Below are 27,113 nucleotides of genomic sequence, written 5' to 3'. Positions count from 1 at the left end.
CTCTATTCTATAAATTTTCTTTCTCTGGAATTCACATGAGAAAGAATGCAGACTTTCTGGATACCTTCATGTGTATTAACTTTTCTTTCATACTTTTTAAAAAAATTTTGTAGAGACAGGGTCTTGCCTGAGCTAGTCTCAAATTCCTAGTCTCAAGTGATCCTCCTGCCTCTGCCTCCCTGAAAGGGGCAGCTTTAGTGAAATAAGAGGAAACTATTTAAATCCACAGTTTTCTAATAACAGCCAACATCAATCATGAGATCTCCCAGCTCTTTCTCTCTCTAGCTAGCAGGCACCCTGCAGGGACTCTGTCTTCACAAACATCTGAAAGGAGCCCAACAGACAAATAGGAAATGTAAATCTTTCTCCTTACATTCACCAGCTCACAGTCTTTAGAATTCCTTTCTATAGCCTCAAGGTATTCCTGAGAAGCTCCTGAACAGACATCACAGGAGGAAACTCCAGGCCTTTGGTTTCCTGCCCCAAACCATATCTCAGGGGCAAAATCACATCCCCTGAAGTAAGCCTGACTATATTTCAAAGATAACCAAGACTCCAGGTGTTGGAGATAGGCTAGAGACAAGAAAGGTTTCAGGAATTTTCCAGGGCTCTGCCTTGAAGGAATGTGTTGGTGTGTTAGTTTACAGATTGAAAGTTGCTCCCAACAATAAAGGCGATGTCAGAGGACATTTGCAAGCAAGTGTTTCTTCAATGCTGCAGGCCATCACCTTGAGCTTTTTTGCACAGCAAAAGCTCAGTTTGGGTCCTGGCTGAGAAGCTGATTAAAATGCCTGCCCAGCAGATAACATGCAGCTGGAACTATCTTAAACTTCAAGGCTCTTCCTGCTTCACTCCTGACCACATGTCTCTGTATTTAGATAAATAGATAGATTAGTATACAGACTCAGTGTTCCTACTTACACATTTTTATGTTTAATTTGTATGCTCAGCTAAATCTGTTTCTAACTTAGGGCTTAACATGTTTATCTTAGAAAAATTTTGCAACTGTCTCTTCTTGTAGACAGATTTAGATAAGTGTCCTTTGAAACCTTTGGGAGCCTAGAAACCTCAACAAATGAGCTGCACACTTAATTTTTTAACCAAGGACAACTATTTGCTGTAACAATATATACTGATGAGGGATTTCACTTGGTGCCTCACAGCTCAAAAGAATGCTAGAGGACTCCTGACTCCCTTGTCACTTTAAACTGCACTTTGTCTCTGTTATTTCTTTGTCTCTATCATTTCTAAGTCTCTTCCAACGATCCTGCCTGGGACCTATTTTGCTGGGAGAGTAGCTAACTCTCTGCATCCAGGAACAGAGAAAACTGGAAAGACAGACAACTTGACTTCTTGCAACTGCCTATTATTTACTCTACAGACACTTCTGTTTCAACTGACAACAATAACTGTTATTTTTATTCTCTTTGTCCTCATAAAATCAACAAGCCAATTGGCCTCCCTGCTGGTATCTCCTTCTATATCTTTTGGATGCCATACCACTTCCCTGCTCTACCTCTCTTTCTTCTCTCTCTCACTCCCTCATTCTCTCTCTCCTCTAAGAAGATAAACATTTTTAACTTTTATGTATCCTAATCTCTGCATGAGAAATCTTTGTCCACCCATGCCATGAAAACCTACTAGGCTTTCTAGCCTAACACTCCCAAAGTACTAGGATTATGTGCATGAGCAACTGCAGCTGACTTTTCATAATTTTTATCTACTGTTTATCTATCATTTCCTTTTATTTTGGAAGAATTCCCCACTTCTCAGTTTCATTTTCGTTGTTCACTTACTATCCAGTGACTTCTATTCATCTCATTAATCCACATGCAAGATATTTATATAATCAATAGAGACTTAACACTAAAGCTTCCATAGTGAAGAAATGATGAGAAAGGGTATAACAATGTGGTCATAGCATAGCCTCCCAGTTCAACAATGGGATGGAAATTTCTGCAATCAGAGATTGCAGCTTCCCAAGCAAAGGAGACTGGAGGTTACAGAAATCACTGAAGTGTTATTATCGAAACCACACCCATTATTGATACTGTCGAATACTAAGTCCACACCCCTCATGTGTATGAGTACATGACCACAGAGCTTTTTCATCTACAGGCTTTGTCTGCATAGCAAAATGTCCCTCAGTCATTCCTACGCTGTCATGCACTGACTTATTTAAAGGGTTTCTCCTCTTTGGCTATGACAAATGGAAACTTTGGCAAAAGTTCAAGAATTGAGACCTCAGGTGTTTAGATGAGTTGAGACAAAATCAAATATAAAGTAAGGGAGTAAAGCCCATCCTCATTCCTTATTTAAAAAAGGTTTTCCCTTCAATGCCAAAGGCTTTGGAAACATGTAAACAATGTAATTTCAAATACTGAGAGAAAAGGGATGGGCAGTGGAGCTATTTTCCCAAGATGCTCATAGAAGCACCTCTAGGAAAGAATCACCATAGGAAAAGTGGCCCTAGCCCACTGCACCCTTCTTTATTCTCCTTCCAACCTTCGTTGTTCTTCATTTCACCTATTACTGCCTCAAATTATAGAACTTACTTGTTGACTTTGTTACTGTATTTCTCCTGTGGCAATGTAAGCTTGATGAGGACAAACTTTGGCTTGGGTAACACTGTATTCTCAGTTTACTGCATGCCACTTGACACATGGTGACTTCTGAATCAACATTCATTAAATGAAATATTCCATTGGTTCCCACAGATTGGTAAGCATAGTCTGGAACTGATTTTCCTCATCCCATGTTCTAGACTTCAAAACTTTTTATAGTTTTCTTATAAAATATATTTCATGGTTTCAGAAAATTTACTGAGATGTAGTTCTTTATAAATCAAAATACTTACAAATTCAACTTATTGCCTTCAGATTTCCCAGCACAAGGTAGTGACAATACAACTCTCCAATTTTGGCTCCAGCTCAAAATTTGCTAATGTTCATGTCCTTCCATAAAAATGGTAGTCATCAAACATAATTCCAATAACATAACTATAAAGTTACAATAATGATGTTCAAATTTATTCCTCATTTCAGGAACTAGGGGCAGTTAGCCCGACTGTGGACTTAGACCTGAAACAAATGGTCCTCCTCTGAGAACTCACCAGGTTGCATCTCACTTGTATAAGCAGACACTAGAAGAATGGACATAAACCACTCTCTCATAAATAGTACAGAATATTTGTACTTATCTGTTTTCAAAATTCCAGGCTTAATCTGGTTCATGCTAATTATCTAATAATAGGAGTCCCTGCTAAAGCCTACATACCAGTAATGCCAGTTTCAAGTAACAGCAGTTGACCAGCTACTCACACCTTTGAAACCCAAACTTGCCAAAGTCATAGACTCTTGCAGGTGTGGAAAAGAGCCCTGAGAAGTAGGACACACATGGGACAGAATGCCATGATGCCCTAGGACTGTGGAATATAGGCATTTTCATATGCTAGAAATGTTTTAAAGTTAATCCATTATTCAAGATAAACCTTTAGGCACCCCCATGTTCTCCTTTCATATTTATGTAATAAGATCAGTGTGTCTACTTCTGGAACCCAAAGAATCCACTCACCTGCCTCTTCAGTGTCACTGTGACATGCATCAGACTGGGCAGTCTTCTGGACTTGTCAATGTTTCTGGAATGACAGGGAGCCTCCAGGATTCAGTTGTCCATGTCTCAGCTACAGATGCCCATGAGGCTGCTTCCATTTCTCCATATCTGGGACATCCCTCAAGGATTCCTGCAGTCCACCTTCCTTTTCTATCACAGCAGAGACTGGCCTTTCTGACTAGCATTGTACTATATTAGCTGTCTACATGCTTCCATTTCTAGATTCACAAAATGTGACAGCCAAGAGTATAAATGATTCATTCTGTTCAATTATTTTAGAGAGAAAGACATGTTGATTACTACAGACATCAGGGTGGTTATGGCAGAGCCAGAAGAAACAAGAGTTTTAACTCTCCACTAGGGAATGCCTAGACCACAGACTAGGTAAGGGTCCTGACTTCTTACCCAGGTACTCCATAAAAGCCTTTTCTGCATTTTAACCCTTGGCCCGCTTTAACAGAATGGATGGCATGGTGGCCATGTTATGGTGTGTGGTGACTTTTTATTCTTACAGATAACACTACAATTCTCCTTTCCAGGTCTCAAATGGCTTTGCAACCACATGTCCTGGGGATCATTCTTTTTTGGGATCATCCTTTTATCTTCTCTGAAAGATCACATACCTTAGGAGGATTCTCCTGGCCTATTTTTCCTAGGGAGAACTCAGGTGCTACAGAGAGAACTGTCACACAAAAAGGATTTTCTGTATCCGCCAGCTTCTTCTGCATGATGTAGGGGTATGGTATAGTTAAATAACAAAAACAAAGATTTGAGACATATGCACCAAGGAACATGTATTCATTTATTTCTCACTGTAGCAACAAGACAAACAGTGTAACTCCATGTTCAACATGTTATGGATGGCACCAAGCCCAGGAACATTGAGGGTATCTATAGGGCAAGTAAAACAAATATTTTTTATAGTATGGGTATCAAACTGTATATGACCTGGAAAAACTCCCTCTAGCCCTTGAATAATATGTTATGTATGATGTGGAAAATGAACTTATCACCCAACGTATTTTCAGAGCTAAAAATAAAACATTTAAATTCAAATAATTCAATAAAACTGGAAATACAAACACTACACTGAGAGTTACCCTTAGCCAGTTCTCCAAACAAAAGATGAAGAAACAAAACCACGAACAACAGTACAAAAAAGAAAAGGTTTATCTAGGAAAACTGGATGACCATTCAAATCACATCTCTTCTTCTGATTCTTCTGCAACACTTTTTAGGAGTCCCACTTCGGAGGGGCAGAAACTCTTAAGTTTAGACTTAACCAACCTGAGGAAAAAGAAAAGCATCCCTAATTAGCTGGTGTTTAAAATAGAAACACAGAGCAATATGCATCTGTAATACAACCACCTCCAGATTATTGAGATTGTTTGGGCAAATGAGGGGAGGAACTTAAAAAGAATAATCACTTTTATTTGGCTTTGGAGCCAACTGAAATTTTTCTGGATGAAAGCAGGGTATCACTAAACAGATACATGGTGGTTTTTTGCATACATTGCATAATTGTTTAGTTAGACATCACAAGATAACTTTAATCATTTCTGAAACAAAATCAAGTCCAGATGAAACCAAGCTCAATCTTCTCCATCAAAGCCACACCTGGCTGTGTATTGCAAAAAGGTGCTCTTTCCTATAAAGGAAGTACATGAAGTCCTCTCCTTCCCTAGGGTTGGCAGCCCAAGTCTAGCCCCATGTCAAGTCTGGGCTAAACCTCAACTCCCTGCTAGCCTCTTCAGTGGATACTTTTGTACAGAGCACAGGATGTTCCACTGCATGTGATTGGCCCTGTCCATGATAAATTAAAAGTTAAAAGAGGTTAACTCTACCCTTGTGACTATTTTCATAGCTGAAAAGAATGTGTAGGTTGGAGGGAAGCAGCAGTTATAATTTTGAAATTGGAAAGTGTGAAACTTCTTAGTAGCAGAAGTTCATTAAGTGCTCTGCTTCAATAATGTGAGAAAAAGAGTGTGCCATAAGAACTAGGCAAAGATTTTCCTATGCACGATTATTATAAACACATTACACTGTGATCATGTCAAGAAAACTTAGTTAATTTCTAGAAATACATAGGAATTTGCAAACTAACTTGATAAACCAAATCACCAATATCACACTCCTTTTATGAAAACTTCACCATCCACCTGCATCTTTACCCTTATTTTCTTTTTTTTTTTTTTTTTTTTTTAGCATCCACATTTCAGCCCTAATTTACCCTTATTTTCTAACATCCTTCTTCTGATGAAGGCTAGTCTGTCACAATCGATATGTAATGCCTTTACTAGTGCTCTGGCTCTTGCTAGAATATAAGCTTCATAAGAGCAGGAATCTCATCTTAATTACTGCCCTGACCCCCGCTTGAGTCTGGAACAATGTCTGGAAATAGTAGTAGCTTAATACTAATTTGATAAATAACCTTTGGAGCAATCTGCCAAGAGTTCATATCACTCACCTATTCATAGAGGCTAATTCTTCAGTCACTTCCAACTCAGCATTAAATTCTCCAGTAAATAACAACAACTGAGCAGTATCAGTAGCAGCTGTTGACTCAAGAACCAAGGAAAACTACTGGAAATCATTTGCCTTATTTTAGTTGACTCTTGGTCAACTTGGTTCCCAATGTCCTCAACAGCCAGCCACTATTTTTGTGAAAGGCTAATACTCTTAAACAAGTTAAAGGCAGGGCAGTGTTTGCATCATTTTCTTAAAACCACACATTATTTTCACATTGTACAACTTTAATATATGCTCAATGAAATGGATTAATTGATTAGTTTCATTCCTGATGACTCTCATGGAAAATAAAGACATGGCTGCTTATTACAATTTAATTTTTAACATAGACCCTAGTGACTCTTCCTGTCCCTCATTTCTCCTCTCTGGGTTGTATGTGCTGTTGCTATAAGCCACCAAGCTGGGACATGTTCAGGCACCTTTGCCAGTATCTTCCACCTTTAGCTATAGGTATGTACACATGCAGAAATGACTACCTGGGGCAGATTGACCACTTGGGTAAAAATGTGGATGTGCAAATAATTGCCATTTACTAGAATGGCAGAAATCCAGGAAACTAGTGTCAGAGTATGTCTATGCTTTTACTCCCATATGTTCTCAATTAGTATGAGGAAGTGCATAACTGAGATAATAAGTGTACTTCCATGAAACCAGCACATGCCTGAAATTTGGACATCCCTATTTTGTTCTTCAAAATTATTCACATGATTTATTGCTTAGAAAACCAAGCTGCAATTGGGTAGTATTTCCCTACTTGTATAGAGAGGTTTTTGAAATAATTCTGTGCAACAATGGGGTTTACATGAGAGATATAGTAAAATATGCAATAAGATTTCCAAACAGTTCTCACCTATGAGCTATCATAATCAAGGCTGCAGGCATGGAATTGGATGAAGCAATCCTAAACCATTATTCTGGAAGGATGGGAAGCACAGCTTAATTTTTCAGAGTTCCTTAATCCAGCTGTGCTTCCAGGGTGATCTCTGTGCTATGTCAAACAAATGCTGAGATAATATTCTGACAATACATCACTTGTGGATAAGTTGCAAACCACTCTGCAGTGAAATCCTCACCAACAGATTCTTCAAGGCACCTTATGATTACAGGACTGGATCAGCCTGCCATGTGATCTCATCAAAGACAGTGCTGAATCTCCATGATATTTTTGTGCTTTTGCTTAAGTTTGTATTAAAATATGTCCAAAAACTTGAACTCTTGGTCTTATCGTTCCAAGAGTTTGCAATATGAGAGCAAAATGGAAAAGCATACAAAACATGATTCCCTAACAAAGAAGCCTATATTTATGTAGGCTACATAGGTCTTTTAAAACGGCAAACAAATGTTTATTGAGAACCTACTATATGTTTGGCAGTGTTCCAAAAGGTGTGAGACAGATGAAAAGGGTCTTTTTCTCAATGAAACACAATCTAGCCAGCAGATAAGACTAAGACACATGAGGTGACAGTAAATATCATGAAAGAGATCACAATTGTTAAAATATATGTTGTAGACTAAGTGCTATAAAATGTCTTGAAGGGAAATGAGCAAGGGCTCCAAAAATCTTGGAAGGTTTCATAGAAATGTGCATTTAATGTGGACATGTCATGTAGAGAGAACGGTGTGGTCAAAAAGATGAGAGTACACATAGGGGTAGGGAGGATAAAAAATAAGAAACAGAGCTTCCAGTATTTGGAGAACTCTAAGTGGATAGGAGGTTATTAGGGGTCAGAAGGTTTTTGAAACAGGAAGGGACAGTAGTCTTGTTTGGGCCCCGGAGGGGAGCTGACATGAAGTAGAGCATTTCCTTGAATGCTGGCACTGTTCTTGGAGGCTGCCCAGCCCCTAAGTAGATGATGCTAAGATATCAACCTAGAACAACAGGGAAGAAGCCAAGTTTCACACAATTGCAGAGCCAACCTTGTCAATGAGTTCATGCACATGCTTTCAAGGAATGGAACAGGACTCATAGAAATCAGTCAGTGAGAAGGAAAAATTTCCTAGCACCCAAAGCACTTGGACCTCTAGAAGGAAACTACAAATCAAAGTGGGCTGACCCAAAGCCAAACAGAGACAAGGAAGGAGTTTCTTCACTCAGGGCCTCAGCACCAGAGCTGCCTTAGCAAGTAAGCACAAAGCAGGAGGGCCCATGTCTGGAGAGAAGAGTGGAAAGTTGGCACCCACAGAGGCTGGGACCCCACTGGGCCTAGAAGCAGACACTGCATTTCAGGAATCTAAAGAACCTGTCAGTGGGTAGTATCCAATATAGTAGCCAGTATTCACATATGGATATTTAAATTAATTAAAATAAATGTGGCACTAGCTGCATTTTAATTGCTTAATAGCTAGTGGCTACCATATTGAACACTGTAAATACAGAACATGCAAGCATAGAACTATTGCTCAGCACAAAGTCAGAAGAATTAGGCAGTAGTAATTGGGATCAGCCAAGGCCACTGTGGTTTAGCATTACCCCCTTCTAGAGAGAGGAACTGTGACCACCCCTTACTATTCCTGCTCATTCTTCCAACTGCAGTCCAAGTTGGGGACCTACATTATACTTTCCTGGTTTAAGAATTAAATTTAGTGAGTAATGTACATGCCCTGCCCATAATGTTTAAGAGTAATGTTCTCCGGACAAGGTTGCTAGAGGCATAACAATAGGCCTGAGTTTCTGCATTGAGGCAAGAGCTACCCAGCCTCAGGATAAGTGGAGGCCTGGAGGCTACACAATAAGCACATTGTTCCTACGATTGCTGCTTGGACCTTGGACCTGCTGGATAGTCAAAGACGGGTAAGATTCCTCAAGGAGGAATAACCTAAGACAGACACAGCTGCTGGGGGCCAGCCAGGAGGAACTGGCAACAGAAAGTGCCCCTTGTGGCTGCCTTGCTTAACCTTTGCTTATCTCAGCCTGTGAACTATGCCTGGCGCCTCAAGCAACTGCCTAGAAACCTTGACTTAGGGGACATCTGTGTCCTTAGGCTATGAGTTCCAGAATGTATGGCCATTGCTGCAGTGCCTGGGTGGTCACGTACAAGGAAGTAACTTCGATTTTTTAGGGTATAAAAATAAAGCAACTGGTGCGTTGGGCACTGCAGTCTTGTACCATCTTTGTGTGTGTCTATGTCTTTCTTTTTCTGTCTCTTTGTTCTGTGTTCATCCCCCGTCCTGCAAATGGGCCACAGCACTGCAGCTTCATTTTCAGTTGTGAGGACACCTCCTCTGAGCTCCAATAGTGACTTTATTCTCCTACTATATCCATTTATTGCACTATATTTTGACTGTCTGTCTCTCTAATTTAGTCCTAATCATAGGAATAAAAATTCCTCATGCTCAGATTCTATACTTCATTCATTTTTGATATCATAATATGCTGAAATAAAAAACATGGAAAATAAAGAACAAGAGCAATAAAAATAGAAAGACAATAATATTTATTGAGCTCTCAGTATGTCCTAAGTAGTTTAAATACATGATCTCCTTTAGGTACTATTATTTCTTCTATTAGACAAAAACAAAATTGAAATTTAATGTGTTTAAGTAAATGGTCCAAAGTCATTCAGCTGATAGACAGTGGAGCTAGGAATATATGTTCTTATCAATCTATCATTCTGCTCCTCACCCACTCATGAAACATTATACTGGGGTCCTTGTAAAAAATGTATTACTCAACTGACTGTTACTTTTAAACATATTAGAGTCAATGCCAACTTAATCAGGCACTCAAATTCAGTGAGACACATGCATGTTGGTCAAAAACTGACTCCAAGTTTAAGAAGTGCTATAATTGCAGGGTGTACACCTGGGGAACTGGAGGCCTCACTGCAGGCGGTGGGTGGGGAGACCATTGATAAGAGCAAGTAGCATATACAAAGAGAGAGAGACATAGAAGAGTGTGTTGACAAGTAACCCATGGGTCAAAAGAACAGCACAGATACTGTTGAGATATTCCAACATTATAAACATGTTTATCCTTTTACTGCGAATTTCTGTGTTTACAGAAAATTTTCTGTTTTGCTATCCTGTCTTGTGGAATGGTGAGGAATGAAATCCACACTTGAATTTTAAATTCAATGTTATTGAGTCTTGATAATCATATACCAAGAAACAGAATTTCCATTAACAGAAATCACTAACTTACCAGGTGACAAAAGCGTAATTCGCTCCAATGATAACAAAGTTTACTGCATAATGCCACCAAAAGCATATGGTGAGAAACATAATGTTCTCATGATCCATCAGATTCCATGCAGGAGCCCCACTGGGGGGAAACAGGACAAAACCAATCTGTAATTTAAAACAAAAAGCACATATTAAAATAACCAATCACATTCTCAAAAATGGTACCTTTCAAAGTGCTTCATTCCAAGATGAATAATAAGTACGATAACTCTCATTATCTAAGATGTTACATATAAGCATCAGGTTTTGCTGCCTGTTTGATTAATAAAGACAGTATCTACTACATCATAGTTTTGAAAAAAATTAAAGAACATTTAATAATAAATTTATAAAATATAAACAATGATCATCTCTGAGAGTGTATGGACCTTCAGAGAATGTTGTAGGTGTCTACATGTGCAGTTTCACTCTGTTATTTCAAATTTAAAGGAAAAAGATTTTAAAATACATAAATGTCCATAATTAACAGTATGTTCAATAGTGAAAGACTGAAAGCTATATGCTTTCACTATGCTATTCAACATTATCCTCGAAATCTTAGCTATAGCAATTAAGCTAAAAAATAAATAAAAGGCAACCATATTGAAAAGAAAGAAGTAAAACTACCTATATTCACAGATTACCTGGTCTTACATAGAGAAATTCCTAAAGAATCCACAAAACAATCTATTACACCTAATAAATGACTTCAGAAAAAGTTGAAGGATAAAAAATTAATACATAAAAATCAGTTGTATTTCTTTGCTCAAGCAATGAACAACCAACCCTCCCCTCCAACATTAAGAAAACAATTCCACTTACAATAGCATTGAAAAAGATAAAATACTTAGGAATAAATTTAATCAAGAATATTGGAGACTTTTACACCAAAATCTGCACAGCATTGTTGAGAGGTGTTGAAGAAAACTTTAATAAATAGAAAGCAATCTCATTTTCATCGGCTGGAAGGCTTAATATTGTTGTGATGGCAACAGCACTCAAAGCAATCTACAGATTCAATGCAATCCCTATCAAAATCCCAATTGCCTTTTTTGCAGAAATGGAAACAGCTGATTATAAAATTCACATGGAATTGTAAGGGATACAGAATAACCAAAATAAACTTGAAAAATAAAAACAAAGTTAGAGGACTCAGACTTCCTGATTGCAATACTCAGTATAAAACTACAGTAATCAAATCAGGTGGTATTGGCATAATGATAAACATATAGATCAATGAAATCAAATTGAGAGTTCAAATATAAACCCATATATGTATGGTCAACTGGTTTTTGACAAGGGTGCCAAAGCCATTCAATAGATAAAGAGTAGTCTCTCCAAGAAATGGTGCTGGCAGTTTTGTAGACATGTGTTTACTGACTACTGACTGTGTCTTTGGTCATCCTATTAAAAGAAATGGAGAAATAAAGTATGACAAAAACATTATTTAAAAAATAAACAAATTGTCCTGGGAAAACAGGATACTCATGTGAAAAAATGAATTTATTTAGACGCCTACCTCATGTTCTATATAAAATTAACTCAAAATGGATCACAGACCTAAATATGAAAACTAAAATCATGTAACTCCTAGAAGAAAACATAGGGAGAAAGCTTTATGAGCTGGGATTTGGTGGTGGTTTCTTAGCTATAACAACAAAAGCATAATCAACCAAAATGAAAACAGATAAATGGGACTTCACCAAAATTAAAACCTTTGGTGCTTCAAAGGACAATGTCAAGAAAAGATAACTCATAGCAAGTAAGAAAACTATTTGTAAATCATATATCTGATATGGGATTAATATCTAGAATTTATAAACAATTCCTAAAACTCAACAAAAAATTTTTAAACAGGCAAAGGAGCTCAAGAAATATTTCCCCAAAGAAAGTATGTAAATTTTCAATAAGCACATGAAAAGATGATCAACGTCATTAGCCATTAAGGAAATGCAAATCAAAACCACAATGATACCAGTTTGTATCCTCTAGAAGAGCAATAACAATAAAAAATTGCATATGTTGGCAAGGATATGGAGAAATTGGAATCCTTGTACATTGCTGATGGTGTGAAATGGTGCAGCCACTGTTTTACACATTGGAAAATAATTTGGCAATTCCTCAGAAAGTTAAATGTAGAATTACTGTATGACCTGCTAACTGCACTCCTAGGTATACACCCAAAAGAATTGAAAATAGGCATTCATACAAAAACTGGAACACAGAAATTTATAGCAGCACTATTCTTAACAAGCAAAAGATGAAAATACCCCAAATATCTATCAACAGATGATAGATAAGCAAAGGTGGTATATCCATACAATGGAATATTACTCAACCACAAAAAGGAACAGAGTCCCTTGCATGCTACAACATGTATGAAACTTGAAAATATATTTGAAATAAGTGAGAGAAGCCAGACACAAAAGTTCACATATGGTATGACTCTGCTTACATAAAATATTCAGAATAAATAAATATTCAGGGACAGAAAACAGATTAGTGATTTCCAGGTGCTAGGAAGAAAGACAAAAGGACAGTGACTGCTTAATGAGTCCAAGGTTTCCTTTGGGATGATAAAAATGTTTTGGAACTAGATAGAAGTGTTGGGTACACAACAGTGTGAATATACTAAATACTACTAAATTGTTTGCTTTAAAAGGGTGAATGTTATGTTACGTAAATTTTATCCCAATAAAAAATCATTAAAAGTAGACAGATAAATAAATGTATTTATTTTAGGTCTCTTAACTAAATGAGATTCAAAACCAAGATTTTATTATGGATAATTGTACAAATGTCTACCATATATTGGTTGACTAGGGCAGTTACAGTGCTTAGAAGTTTCCTTACAAAGGCCCCTCAGAGATGTATTGTTACCCTCATTTTAATGTATTATTATCCTCATTATCCAGATAAGAAAATTGGGTGGTTTAGTGACTTGTCCATGATCACACATCTAATGACTGAAATCTTACAGGAAAAAAAGCACTTAGTCTATAACATTGAGTGAAACATTAATTCCATTTTGTTTGAAATGTCAAAGAATCTGAATAAATCAAGGAAAATTTGTGCCTTCCTTGATCAAGGAAGATTTGTGTCTTAGTCATGTGTTCCCATGTTTGAATTCCCTTTCTTTGGAAAGAGAATTACCCTGTGCACCATCTGACATGTACCACCATGTGCCAGTCACTTCATCCTCACTGGTGCATATAAACTTCACAACGATCCTTAGTCTTCAAACAATCTCAGGAAGAAAACATCGTTATCCCTTATTACACAGGGGAAGACTGGAACTCAGAAACTGCAGTAACTTCCCCAGTGTTACAAAATGTCAGGATGAATAAAGGAGGATTCTAATCCAGGAGTGTCTGGCTCCAGAAACTTTTTGTTCTTTCTTCTACTCTACAATCTCTTTCACCACAGAGCCTTTGTATATGGGGCAACATGAAGATAGTGTCCTCGATGACAAGGTCAGTTTGAGTCATCTTAGCAGCTCTGATATGGTTTGAACAATCTGTTACTGAGGTAGAAGTCATTCCCATTAAGACATGGTACTATGTTACCCTCAAAATACACATTAGAGATTAGCAGCCCCAGAACCACATCTGATTGTCTGCCCTGCATGTTTTAAGAATAATTTGAATTAGTTGCCAACATTTTTAAAAAATCACGGAAAATTGGACAAAAGTTTTTATTCTCAAAATTTTGTAAAAATAGAACTATCTGGCAAGATTAGGCCTGTATTCCCAGGTGGCAAACATGAGTGGAAGCATGCACTCTATATTAACTCTGCAAAACTTCCTGACCAAGTGAAGTAATGTTGACCAAGGTTTTCTACTTTTGTCTGGCCCTGTGTATTTTATTCATGAACCAATGCCAGAATCATAATTTTTCCTAAAATATCATATTAGTTGAAACTAATATGGGGTACTTTATAATACATTCTTCCTGTCCTTCTCTACATTCCCAAAGACAGAATGTATTTGTTGTCTATTTTAGAGACAGGAAAATTAAATAATGCATGGCCCTGGCCACTGCATCCCCAACAGTTGCAAAGATCTCTGTATCACTGCTGTTGTGCCTCACCCATCAAGGGCTGGGGCCTCTGTCTTTAACACAGCTACATTCTAAAGGGATGACATGTCAACACCTCTGGCAGAAGACACATCTGTCATTAAGTTAAAGAGTCTGCTTAGAAACTGCAGACAGAGAATGCCACCCAGCTGGTTTGCCCACTGCACTGGATATGTGAGTGTCTTGCAATAAGCCTTTGTATACTGCTAGGAAAGCTCACTGTGGAGGGCAACTGGTCAGAGCCCAGGTCTCTGAAGCCCCAGAAGCATGCAAAATTTTCTGAGTCTTCTGCGCTCACTCTTTGAATGACAAGAATGAAACTCAAGTCACATAGTCAACTCCAGTTTCAAGGCCTTAGCTGTTTCAGCTGGGGTGTCAGGACCACAAGATAGTCCTTCTCACATCCTCCTCTCACAGCAAATTCATGGAAGTTGACAGAGAAATTCTGTGTCAAGAAAGGGCACTTCGAGGTGTGGCTGAGTATAAAAAACTATGGACAGCTCCCCTGTTCCCATCTATCAGTCCTGCCATGTTCCTCCAATGCCATCCGCACTATCTATCCACCTCTGCACAGGAAGTGATGTGCCCCAAGCTGCCAGAGGTAAGGGTTAGAAGTTGCAGGGGAGTAAACTGTGTCCTCCCACATGTTGAAGTCCTAACTCTCAGTACCTCTGAATGTGACCTTATTTGGAAATAGGGTCTTTGCAGATGTGATCAAGTGAAGGTGAGGTCGACTGCATTAGACCTGGCTTTAAATCCAATGAGGAGAGTCCTTATAGAAAGGCCATGTGAAGGCCGGGCGCGGTGGCTCACGCCTGTAATCCTAGCTCTCTGGGAGGCCGAGGCGGGCGGATTGCTCGAGGTCAGGAGTTCGAAACCAGCCTGAGCAAGAGCGAGACCCCGTCTCTACTATAAATAGAAAGAAATTAATTGGCCAACTAATATATACAAAAAATTAGCCGGGCATGGTGGCGCATGCCTGTAGTCCCAGCTACTTGGGAGGCTGAGGCAGGAGGATCCCTTGAGCCCAGGAGTGTGAGGTTGCTGTGAGCCAGGCTGACGCCACGGCACTCACTCTAGCCTGGGCAACAAAGCGAGACTCTGTCTCAAAAAAAAAAAAAAAAAAAAAAAGAAAGGCCATGTGAAGACAAATGAACACAAATACACACAGGGAGAACATCACGTGACAGCAGAGGCTGAGACTAGACTTAGCTGCCACAGTAGGAATGCCCAAGACTGCCTGCAACCATATGGAGAGCTGCATGAGACAGATTCTCCCTCTGGAGCCCCAAGAAACAGCCAACCCTGCCAACACCTTGATTTTGGATTTTGGGCCTTCAGAAGGGAAAAAGAATAAATTTCTGTTGTTTAAGTCATCCAACTTATGGAAATTTGTTATTGCAGCCCAGGAAACTAATATAATGATCAAGACCAAAATTAGCAAAACCTGAACCTCAAGCCTAGGCACATCCCACGGCCTTCTGGGATTTCAAGATTGTTCTTTTTAAGCACCAGAGGAGGCAAGAAAACTTCATCTTTCTCTGCTGCATCACTTTTAATAAAAGGACTTGTTTCAGAAAATTTGCATTCAGTCAAAAGGCTGCAGGCTCCCCACACATCTCTCAAATCCCAACTTGACTTCACCTTTTCCTGGAAGCTTTCTTTGTCCTCTTCCTCAGGGTTAAGCAACCTGCTCCTCAGGGCAGCATGTGCTTTCAAAACTGCCCAACAGTGAAAATTACTACATATCAAATCTTATGGGAGGCAGCTATCACAGTGTATAGAGATATGCATATAATTATATGTATTTATTTTTAAACAAGAAAGATTGAAAATAAGTGAGATCAGCATCCAACTCAAAAAACTAGAAAAAGAGAGGCAGAGTTTAGCCTCCCAGTAAAGCAAAAACTGAAAGTAAAGAGAAATTGATAAATCAATAAATAAAACTTTAAAAGACTTCTATTAGAAAGTGAGAGATCAGTCAGAGGAAAACCAATTAGGAATATAGAATATATTTTTTTAAAAGACAACAGAATTAAAGTGTTCCGAGTTAACATTTTGGTATCATTCATGCGACCATCATATCAAATGTCCTCATTTAGACATTATCCAGCATCATAATTTAAGATCAGAAACTCTGGTCCTTATTTTAGTGGCACTTACTGTCTTTTATGCCCTGATATTGCAGCAGCATTGACAAAGCATTCTATGGGAAATTGAGTTTCCATGACCACAACTAAATAAATAAAAACAAGTAACCTGCCTTATGAGCTTTGAAAAGGTTATTATTATACTCTTTAACAATCTTTCCCCACAACGAGGAACCTTCTAGCAATATGAAAAGCAGTACTCCAATGCTTTATTCTAAATACATGCACATTAACCAACATAATAATTTAGATTCTTTAGAGAGTTAGTCTTAATTCCTAGGTCAGCCTCTACTTCTGTTACATCTCCCTTGCATATGAATGTAAAAGTTGAGTATCCTGGCCGACATATAGCTGTTTCTCAAAAAATAATAATTTGCTCTTTCCCACCTTCCATGTTTTTCTCCAACTTACTACCCATTAGGCTGTAAGCTGCTGCTTCTAACTAAAAGCATCAGATCAGAGTTCCTATGTAACGGGTATTCAGGTGTGACATGAAGATGTGCACATTCCACTTCCTTCCCAGCTGCTCTGACAATGCTCCCACCAGGGCTACCAGGCTACTCTAAGAAACAGCACCCCTCAGATCCCATGCTGTCATGACATGCAGCATGTTGGAGGGAAGTCTCTAGTGTCCAGAGCAAAATGCCCCATCAGATAAGGAGCAATTACAGGCAGAGACACCAGGTGCATTTTACGGGAGGCCCCAACTCACCTGAAAGAACCAGCTCCCCTGAAGCATAAGGCTTGAACGCAGAAGTTCAAGAAGTACATTTTTCCATAAGAGGAACTCCATGAAGGTGACCAGGCCTGTCAAAAAGATGACCAAAACCAGCAGCTGGTGCACAAAGATTTCCAGCAATTCCCGGCCATGAGTGTGGTTGTGGAAGATAAAAGCTGATAAAGGGGAGAAAACACAGTTCGTCTTTCTCAATAAAACAAAGGCCATCATCACTGTTTCTCTCTCTCCCTCTTTCCATAGAATTGTATACACACAAAGCACAGGTATCACTGATTCTCATAAAACTGCAACTCTGCAGCATTTTTGAAGTCATCATGCCTCTTTGGAGTCGAATCATTGAAATATAACCCTGCTTTTCTCTTCCCCAACCTTTATTCTTTCCTCTAACACATTTCAACATTTTCAACTAACTATATTTCAAAGCATCCTGTATGCAGGATGAGGAATAATAAGCACAAAGAAGCAGCGGAGCAAAAATTAAGATGACACACAGATGAATAAGCCGAAGCCTCCCCACTTAAGGAACTCAGTCCACTCACAGATCATAAGGGCGAACTTTTGACGGGTATGACAAGATGCTCTTAGAAGCTGCCAAGAAATAGAAACTAACTGCCTTTTGCATCCACTGGAGAGATGCCACCTTCATCTTAATCCTTTTCATTTGTATAAACAGAAAAGGATATTCATTCAAAATATAGCAACACCCTGAGATATCAAGAATCAGGCTCTTAGTTGTTGGCATCCATCTTTTATCTAGCCCTTGTTCCCAAAGAGGAATGGGCAGCAGTTTTATTTTCAGATGCCAGAAGCAACGTGAGCAGGGAGTGACTGCCTTCTGATTAATTTGTGCCTTTTTAAATTTCATGATCTATTTCTAATACCTGTAATAAATGACAACAAATCATTAAACACTTGTTTTCTCTTTCCCTCCTATAGGAACTGGGAAGTGAACTAAAAATATTGTTTTAACTAACCTCTCAAAATTACCACCTCATTTTTTTATGTGGCTGAATTTTTTGGACCCTACTTATCACATAATGGCAGAGTTTGGCTATATCAATATGAAAAGGGCTAGTTAGCAGATGGCGGAAGCTGTTCTGCTGTGAGTGGTTGCCTAATTTTAGGATAATCATGCTTCACTAACTGAGTTCAGTTTTCACTTGTTAAAAGTGGAAAGAGGCCGGGCGCTGTGGCTCACGCCTGTAATCCTAGCTCTTGGGAGGCCGAGGCGGGCGGATTGCTCAAGGTCAGGAGTTCAAAACCAGCCTGAGCAAGAGCGAGACCCCGTCTCTACTATAAAATAGAAAGAAATTAATTGGCCAACTGATATATATATAAAAAAAAATTAGCCGGGCATGGTGGCGCATGCCTGTAGTCCCAGCTACTCGGGAGGCTGAGGCAGAAGGATCACTCGAGCCCAGGAGTTTGAGGTTGCTGTGAGCTAGGCTGACGCCACGGCACTCACTCTAGCCTGGGCAACAAAGCGAGACTCTGTCTCAAAAAAAAAAAAAAAAAAAAAAAAAAAAAAAAAAAAGTGGAAAGAATGTTAATGTTCAGGACAATGTAGACATAAATAACCATAGAAAGTGGTTCTTTAAGACAGATGTGAAGTGTGGAGCAACCACTTTGAATCATTGTGCTTGCCCAATTCTACTACATGAGTCAGTAGGGAAGGAAGATCTTTGTCATCCTGCCTAGGACACCCATTACGGCCCAGAAAAATGGCCCTATCAATCAAGGCTGCACCAAGACACCAAAGTTATATTATTATAAAGGACTACACAAATGCCCACTAATAAAGAAAGGTACTGAAAATACTCACTTACACTTACCCTCCACAAATAAGGCATTTGACAACATTAACTTGGGTAAGGAGGAGGGAAGTGAACGGATGGTGACACATAGGATGTCTGCCACACCCACCAGCCCAAAGAAGAAATACATAGTGAAATGATGCCAGTTAAGGAGGTGGTTCCACTGGCCCTCTTTAAATAAGATCAGGTGGGGCCCTCCAGGAATAAACTGCTCCGCAGCCATGCCTGTAGAAGAACATTTCACAGTTTTAGCAACCCTCTCCATAAGTTTACCTAGAATGCAAGAAGATGCAGGAAGATCAGCTCATTGCTCATTTAAACCTACTGTCATCTTGTGACATCAATTCCTTTATCTAGATTGTTCCCCAACAGCTGAGCACTGGTGCTTTAGGGTTGTTTTAGAGGTTCAGATGCTGGTTCAAATAACCAGTTTGAGTCAAAGATAACCAGTTGAGTCAAACAGCTCTTTCAGATCTTCATTGCCGGTGATCTTAGCTCCACTGACTAAGTTCCATTAACTATTCCATTCTAATGACTAAGATAAATCCTGAATAATTTGGGGGTATGATTTTGTGATTAATCTTACAAAGGCTGATTACTTCCTTCTTAGATATTATTATGCATGTTTGGGTAGCTGCCATGAAGTAGGGGGTTACACTTGGTCTGGGAGAAAAACAGCCCAGAGGGATAAGCATGTGATCTAGTCAGTTATGGAAACAGTAAAACTTTTAGTGATGCTGCCTTCTTGTTAGTCTATAGAATTTGGCAAGGAAATTTCTCTCTTTGGAAACACCACTCTGTAATTTGATGGTTATAGCAAAGACATATCGCCATGAATAAAGCATAAAGAAATCTAATGGGAAAATGGGAAGTTTTACCTTTTCTAAAGGAGAGACTACAATGGAACTAATAAAAACACAGCACATTTTCACAGAATCTTCATAGTCAGTGGAAAGACCTCAATAAATCATGTGGCCCAACCTCTTGGTCCAATTTAGGAACCAAGGAAGGATGAGTGCATGAGACTAGATCTTCTACAGCCTCTCAGCAATGATTTAGTATTGAAGCGTTTCCATAATCACTTCATTATTTTGCTGTTGTTTGTAAAATGGTTTTTGATTTTGAATGGTATCTTTCTTTCACATATCAGAAAAATACATATAAAAAGATTTCAGAAGCTCCAAAAAATTCTATAAAGGAAGTATACTTTAACTGTGTAAGCAAGTTAACTACTACGACTAATTCACAAATAGGCCTTTGTATAAACATGAGTATCACCTTCCTAACAAATTATTAATATATCAGAGAGAAATTATAATTACAATGTGTTAATATCTTTATTAAAAAATTCATTTTAGCAATTTCTTGACTTTATATTGGATCTTTTCTTTATATGTGAAAATACCCAAAAGGAGAAAACAGAATACAGAAATGGTCCACTCACCGGTCAAAGCCATGCCAACTAATGCAGTTCCTTCCAAAATTTCTACTAGATGGAATACTGCTTTGGAACCAAGGTACAAAGTCTGTTTTTGCTTTTTACAGACATATTTCAGAATACTCCTTGTACTGCACCAAAGACCCATAACAAAAAAGAAGATTCCAGGGAGAGCATGACCTCTGAAATTCCCTACGACCTACAAGAATATACAGAAGTTGAAAACATTTTATTTCTGGAACCTGGACAAAACATCACTTGTCCTCATAAAGTATACTATCTTCCAATGATTATGGATATATCACTGATTCAGAGGATCCTGTATCACTCTGGACAATAGTAGATCCATTACAATACCAAAAATACCAACAAAAATGAAATAAATATTCACATTTGATAAGTACTTAACCGTGCTCAGGTCACTATGTCAAGTGTTTTACATACGATCTCCACTCTTATTTTCGCAACATATCCATGAATGAGGGATTATTATGCCATTTTCTATAGGGATACAGGTTTTAAAAGTTAAATGCTTGCCAAGATAGCACAACTATGAAGCAAAATTATGTTGTTTTTAACACAGAGATCAAAAAGATTTCTTTAAATGACAATATGTAATTCACCATACAGTTGCTCTTCAAGCATATTAAAAGGAAAGTAATAAGAAAATATTACCTTTGTGTTTAAAACTTGAAATCATGTGAATAGCCTACAAAGTTTTTAATGTAAATAATTTCAAAGTATCAATCATCAAGTGCATGGAGGCGACCATTAGTGTTCATGCAATATCTGTGAGCTGCTCCCCACTTTTCCCAGCCTGTCCTCCAGTTGGATTGGAACCCTGTTTTAATTCTGGCTAATGGACTGTGAGCAGAATTAGCATATGTCACTTACAGGCTGCATCAATTAAGTATCTACATGACTCTTTTATCTCTCTCTCCCCCTGCCTTGGCAATTGTGGCGTGGCATATCTATAATACAGAGGATGAACAACCAGCTTGCTTCTCATTTTGCAAGAAAGAACATTTATTGCGCTACCCCATTGAAACTTTGTGGGTTTTTGAGAATACAGCTTAATCTCACCTTGCCATATACCAAGCCAAAACAAATTGCAAATTTTATGTATACTATTGCTATATGGTGGAGTCACCTCTGCCTAATAAACAGAAACACACTCCATTTTTGGTCATGCCATACAAAATTAGTCTTGAATTATGTGAGTTTTTACTTATATGAGCAGCCCTTTGTTCGACATTTTGTACCATCAACAGAATAGTGAAGAGAGAATCCAGATCATTTTTGTGGATCTGATACCAGGCCAGATCTAAGAAAACTCATAAAAAGGAATTTCAGAATGGCCCCTGACCCAGCAGATGTGTTTATCTCTGTGGGTGAATACGGGGCCTCTCAGTTCAGGACAGATCCCTCTGCGTTACTTCCTTACCCCTCTGACACACTGAAGCTTAGGGGGAAACTGTGAAGCTGACCCAAACATTAAGTCTCTTAAAGCTCCACTCAAGACCCCAGATGGACACATCAGGACTCCTTTAAATCATCCAAACTGTCCAAGAGATTCAGAGTCAATATTTCACATAGTGCTAAGTTGAGATTCTTGTCCTAACTGATTTTAGTGTTATAGTTTGAAGCATGTCCTCTAAGCTCTCTAACCTTAGTTCTTAATTAATAAAAGGAGGGGTTGGGCCTAGATGGTACCTGGAGTTCCTTCCTCCTCTAACAGCCTCTGATTTATTATCCTAACCACCACGTTTGACTAGTGTTTTTGAATTCTCCTGTTTGTTTTGGCTTAGGCAACCATATAGGACTGAAAAACACTTCTACATGGGATGGAAAAATGCATCTAAGTTGTACAGTTTTTTAATTTTCTTGGAAAAGAATTTTATATTATTTAAGGAACCTTAATTTTTTTTTTCTTAGTACAGGAAGCCCACTTGCAGGATTTATCCTGAAGACATAATTACTAATATAGGCATTAGGAGAATGATTAAAAAAATTATGCAACCGCTATGAATAAGTTTTTCAAATAACTTAACCGATAGGGGATATATTCAGTGACAAGAATAGGATAAGGAAATGAGGGTTTAGGTATTTTGAATTAGACCCACTAGGTCTGAATAGCAACTTTATCATGTATTGCTTATATGACTTTGTCATTTATTGTTTATATGACTCTAGGAAAGTTATTTAACCTCTGGGTGCTACAGATTCCTATTCTATAAAATGGGACAAATAACAGTCCCTACCTCACAAGATTAAAATGAGTACTCCAAAGCAAGTATTAATAACTCACAGTGCTATTAAATAAGCTCATGCCATCCTCAAACCATCCAAAACTACCAGAGTAAAACCAGTAACACCAAATGAACAATTCTACTTGGATAGTAACTACAGAAAAGCAAGATGCATCTATACAATTCATCTGGCAATCATTGATGTACTGCCTATGACATTTCTCCTGCTGTTGTCTGGAGGGTTACTGGGGTCTTCTGTGGTTATCAATATCTCGACTGCAATTAGACAATAAGCTTGAAATGAGAAGCCATAAAACCTATTTTTGTTTCTGTTCCACATTGGGCCTGGATAGTGCCTTATATACTGTAAGGTTCTAAATTGACAAGAGTAACTAAGTGTTTCTTATCATACAAGATTATATATTTACAAAACATTTCTACTCTAATATCACAAAGGCCATTCATACTCATGCTCCCAAAGCAAATTAATCATCTTATCTACATACCCACTGCTAGAAAATAAATTTTCCGAACTACCTATTTTGGTTGACAACACTGCTATTCATCCCTTGCACAACCTTAAAGTATGAAAATCATCCTAGAGTTTGGCTATTTCCCTAAAATTAATTGGTTATGAAGACATATCATGCCTGCTGCCTAACATCAACCCTCCCCGACCCCCTCCTCCCATAGGAGAAGGGGCTGATCTCCCCCAGTCCCTTCATTTCACCTGCTTGGGAGGGGCCTGTTACACCTTCTCAAGACACTCAGTCCTCACTTTAGTGAATTCTTCATGTTTTAGTCATTGAGGTCTGTCCTCCTCCTTAGCTTCTATGACCATTACTGTATTGTGAGAGCCTTTGTAGCTGGAGTTGAGGCATCACTAAGGTTAGGGACCTGGACTATTTTCTTTTCTTTTTTATTTTTATTTATTTATTTATTTATTTGAGGATTCTAGTGCATTAAAAAAAGGAAGAAAATGCCAAAATAGAGTAAGCAAAAATTGTGTTTGCTTTTAAATGTTTAGAATTACCTGATAAATATTTTTACTATACATGCAAATATATTGCCTATGTTGTAGACAACATACAATTTTAATATCTGGGCCCACCCTAAATATTAAGCTCTAGGCCAAATGGTCCTTCTGACCCACCCCCATGACCAGCTAAGAGGCTCCTGCTGCCTCAAAAGCTGAAAGGATCAGTATCTCTCTGCAGTGGGATGTAATAAGGTGGCAATGGGGAGTAGTCAAAGAAGGATAAGAGTTAATCAGAGTGGGGGAAGAAATCAGTCCTTTTTCCTACTTCAGTTATAGAATACTGTATCTTTAATCCTTTAATCAGAAACAATCCAATAGTTCCATTATTCTGTATTTAAAAGATCCAAACAACACAAAGTCAAAGCAGGCTTGCTATATTTGCCTGTCTAAGGGAGCAAACAGACCCAGTTATCCCTGATAATGGAAATGGCATTCAATTTACCTCACTTTCGTTGTGAGAGAAAAAAACTGCTCAGCTCCTCAAACATCACTCACTCCTGTCTGCTAGAGCCATTACCCATACATCTGCCTGCATTTCCCTGCTTTACTACTGCCTGCAGCTGCAGCTTACTGCTTGGAAAAGACTAGGACGGTAGCACGGAGTTTGATTAGAGCTAAACCCAAAGGGCAGACACATTCTCCTCTGAAGGAGAGCACAGGGATTTCCTCACCCACAAAGTAGAACATACTTGTGGGCAGCCGATAGAACCCCAGGGAAAGCACCAAGGTAGGAAACAAGAAGGCCCTTCCTCAGCATCCTCCCTGCCTGATCCACCACTGAAACTTCCTGGGAAAAGTGGCTCACCCAGACCTAACATGATTGCCTTCAAGACTGAATCACTGGCTTCCAGATGTGGTCATCCTAAATATTCTTACTCCAATCCCATCGAAAGAAGCCCTCCACTCATAATGACACCAAAACTCTCACAATTAGAGATAATATTGGGCAAAGTCCAAGTCATAACTCAGGTGTTCAGCATTAATTCCCAGGGGTTACAGCCACACAAACCACAGACCAGGTCTACACACTGAAAGAAGAGAGAAGTCAAAGTACCCCAGAAAAAATGATTCAACAATTGTCTTGGTGAAATTGCAACCAAATGGCTAACTTCAACATAAAATGAATACCATTATGGTAAAAAACCTAAACTAAAATTTCATTTAGAGCCACCACCAAGATAAAGCATTCCTAAGTCTTAATTAGTGACTCATATTTCGAGACACCTGTGTAAATTCTAATACATCAAACAAATTTGAAATATTTCTTGAGCTTCGCTTTACAATTTGCCTTAACACTCAAAGCAAAACTACACAATCACAAAATATGTACCCTTCATATTTCTTGGTTCTCCGTCATTCTGTACCAGCACTTTATCTCCTCAAATTCAACTGTTTTGAATGGGTTTTCTTAGTTAAATTATCCTTACCTTCATACTTTCCTCAATGTGAAGTTCAATTCAATTGTCTTCTCTCAACAATTTATAATGTTCCAGACTCCAGAGGGAAAAGCAGGTGCTGAATGGCCTTAAGTCTAAAGCTGTCTACTCTTCTTCCTTTCAGACTAAAGCACCTAGCTCATATTTCCAGCATGAGCAGATAAACCTTCAGACTATGTCACAATGCTTTTAAATCCAGGGTACACACTCTTTTAACCTCCTGCCTCCCTGTCCAAGCATTGTGTCACAGAGCAGTTTCAGATAAGACTCACCTTGCCATCCCACCTCCAAGGCACTAGCCTCAGTCATGTGCCAGCTGCCCTGAGAACCAAGGACAGAGAAGCATAATACCTCTTCTGTCCTTCAGGAAGAAGACAAATGAAATGACTCCAGTGGCAGTAATGTAATAGGTCATGTTCTATATGCCAAAATATTAGCTAGCTTTCTGTGTACCACTCTCCACTCTTGTAACTCTCTGAATTTTCACTCATTTAATCCTCACATAAAAAAATAGATACTATTATTACCCCCATTCACAGATAAAGCGACTGAGATGCAATTAGAGATTAAGTAAAATATCTAAGGTCATCTGGTGTAAAGTATTGGAACTGCATTTCATACCCATTCTTGAGCCTATACCTCTCGCACAATGGTACTATAGAGTTAAAAAAACATGTGAGAGACAGAAAAGGTATTTAAAATAAATAAAATTGACAAAGAATGAGTGGCCAGAAAGTAACTTCTTAAATAGGAATCAATTTAGAAAGAGAAAAACTAGGATTAGGATCACGATGGCCAACTCGACACAGGTGGTGTGTGCCTCCTCCACAGAAAGGAAACAGAAGAGTAAGCAGACCCTCACGTTTCAAACAGACTGTCAAGGAGAGGATGTTAGGATTCACCAAGGAAGCAACAAAAGGGTGGTAAGCAGGGGGATCAGGGCAACTGGCCCAGCTGGGGCCGGCTAAAAGCTGGGAGAAGATCCTAAATGCTGTGAAACAGTAACAGACGAGCCACCAGGACTCCTCTTTCCAAGCGGAGCTTTTACAGTCTTGGCTACAAGAGAAACCCTGACCCACACATTTCTCAGGTCTTACACAGGAGATACTTGGAGATTACACAGATACATTGTTCCCTAAAGGGAATTCCACAGGCATCTGAGCCTAGAGCAGCTTGAGCCAGGTGCCATTCTGAGAGCCAGACACCAGGGAACCAGGGACATACCTATTGCCACTGCAAGGCTCTGAGGAGGGATAGAGGAGCCCAGGTGCTCCCACAAAACCCTGGGAAGGTCTCCACTGATCCACTGTGGGCTGCAGTCAAGACTAAGACTGAGTGGGCAGCATTCTCCACAGTTTCTTGCCCATTCTGCCTGTCTGGGTGGTGCTTCAGCCATTCTGGTTGCATGTCCAAGGTGCCCTTTTGTTAGTTTGACACTGCACAAACTCACCCTGTCCTTGGGATGAGTTTGGGCTCGACACAGTTGCAGACGCAGCCTGCTCGGGGAGAGGCAGGGAAACGAAGCTTTCCAGCACATATCTTGGATGGTGCTCACCATCCTGCTGCTGGCTGCTGTGGGACCCAGCTTTGAGCAAATGACTCTCCCCGTAGTTTCCTGTCCAGGCAGCCTGCCTGAGAAGGGAGCCACCCTCTCTGGCCACAGGATGCCATTTCAGGAGTTTTGAAGCCAGGCAGTGACCTGCTCTTGAATGATTTGGGGCTGATACAGCCCAGCCAAGCTAAGGAGGGACAAGGGAACCCAGGCATCCTACACATACACAGGACAATTCCCAACACCCTGCTACAAGCTGTAATAAGACCAAGATGCAGGCCATGCAGTAGCTCACACCTGTAATCCTAGCACTCCGA

The 27,113-nt window shown here is 39.1% G+C and overlaps 1 protein-coding gene across 1 annotated transcript; it reads right to left on the bottom strand.

Annotated features, from left to right (window-relative positions):
- Nucleotides 1–4,677: 4,677 nt before the first annotated feature.
- LOC142861897 (transmembrane protein 45A-like) lies at nucleotides 4,678–26,802 on the bottom strand. The gene is made up of 6 exons (XM_075994179.1): nucleotides 26,695–26,802; nucleotides 20,527–20,719; nucleotides 19,101–19,307; nucleotides 17,242–17,423; nucleotides 10,283–10,428; nucleotides 4,678–4,899 (listed from the first exon to the last, which is right to left on the bottom strand). Exons 1-6 carry the CDS (start codon nucleotides 26,800–26,802, stop codon nucleotides 4,812–4,814), a joined length of 924 nt encoding a protein of 307 aa, XP_075850294.1. The 3' UTR covers nucleotides 4,678–4,811.
- Nucleotides 26,803–27,113: the final 311 nt, after the last annotated feature.

This window comes from Microcebus murinus, chromosome 1 (assembly GCF_040939455.1).
Source record: "Microcebus murinus isolate Inina chromosome 1, M.murinus_Inina_mat1.0, whole genome shotgun sequence".
NCBI classification, from domain to species: domain Eukaryota; kingdom Metazoa; phylum Chordata; class Mammalia; order Primates; family Cheirogaleidae; genus Microcebus; species Microcebus murinus.
This window is presented reverse-complemented; position numbering and strand designations above follow the sequence as displayed.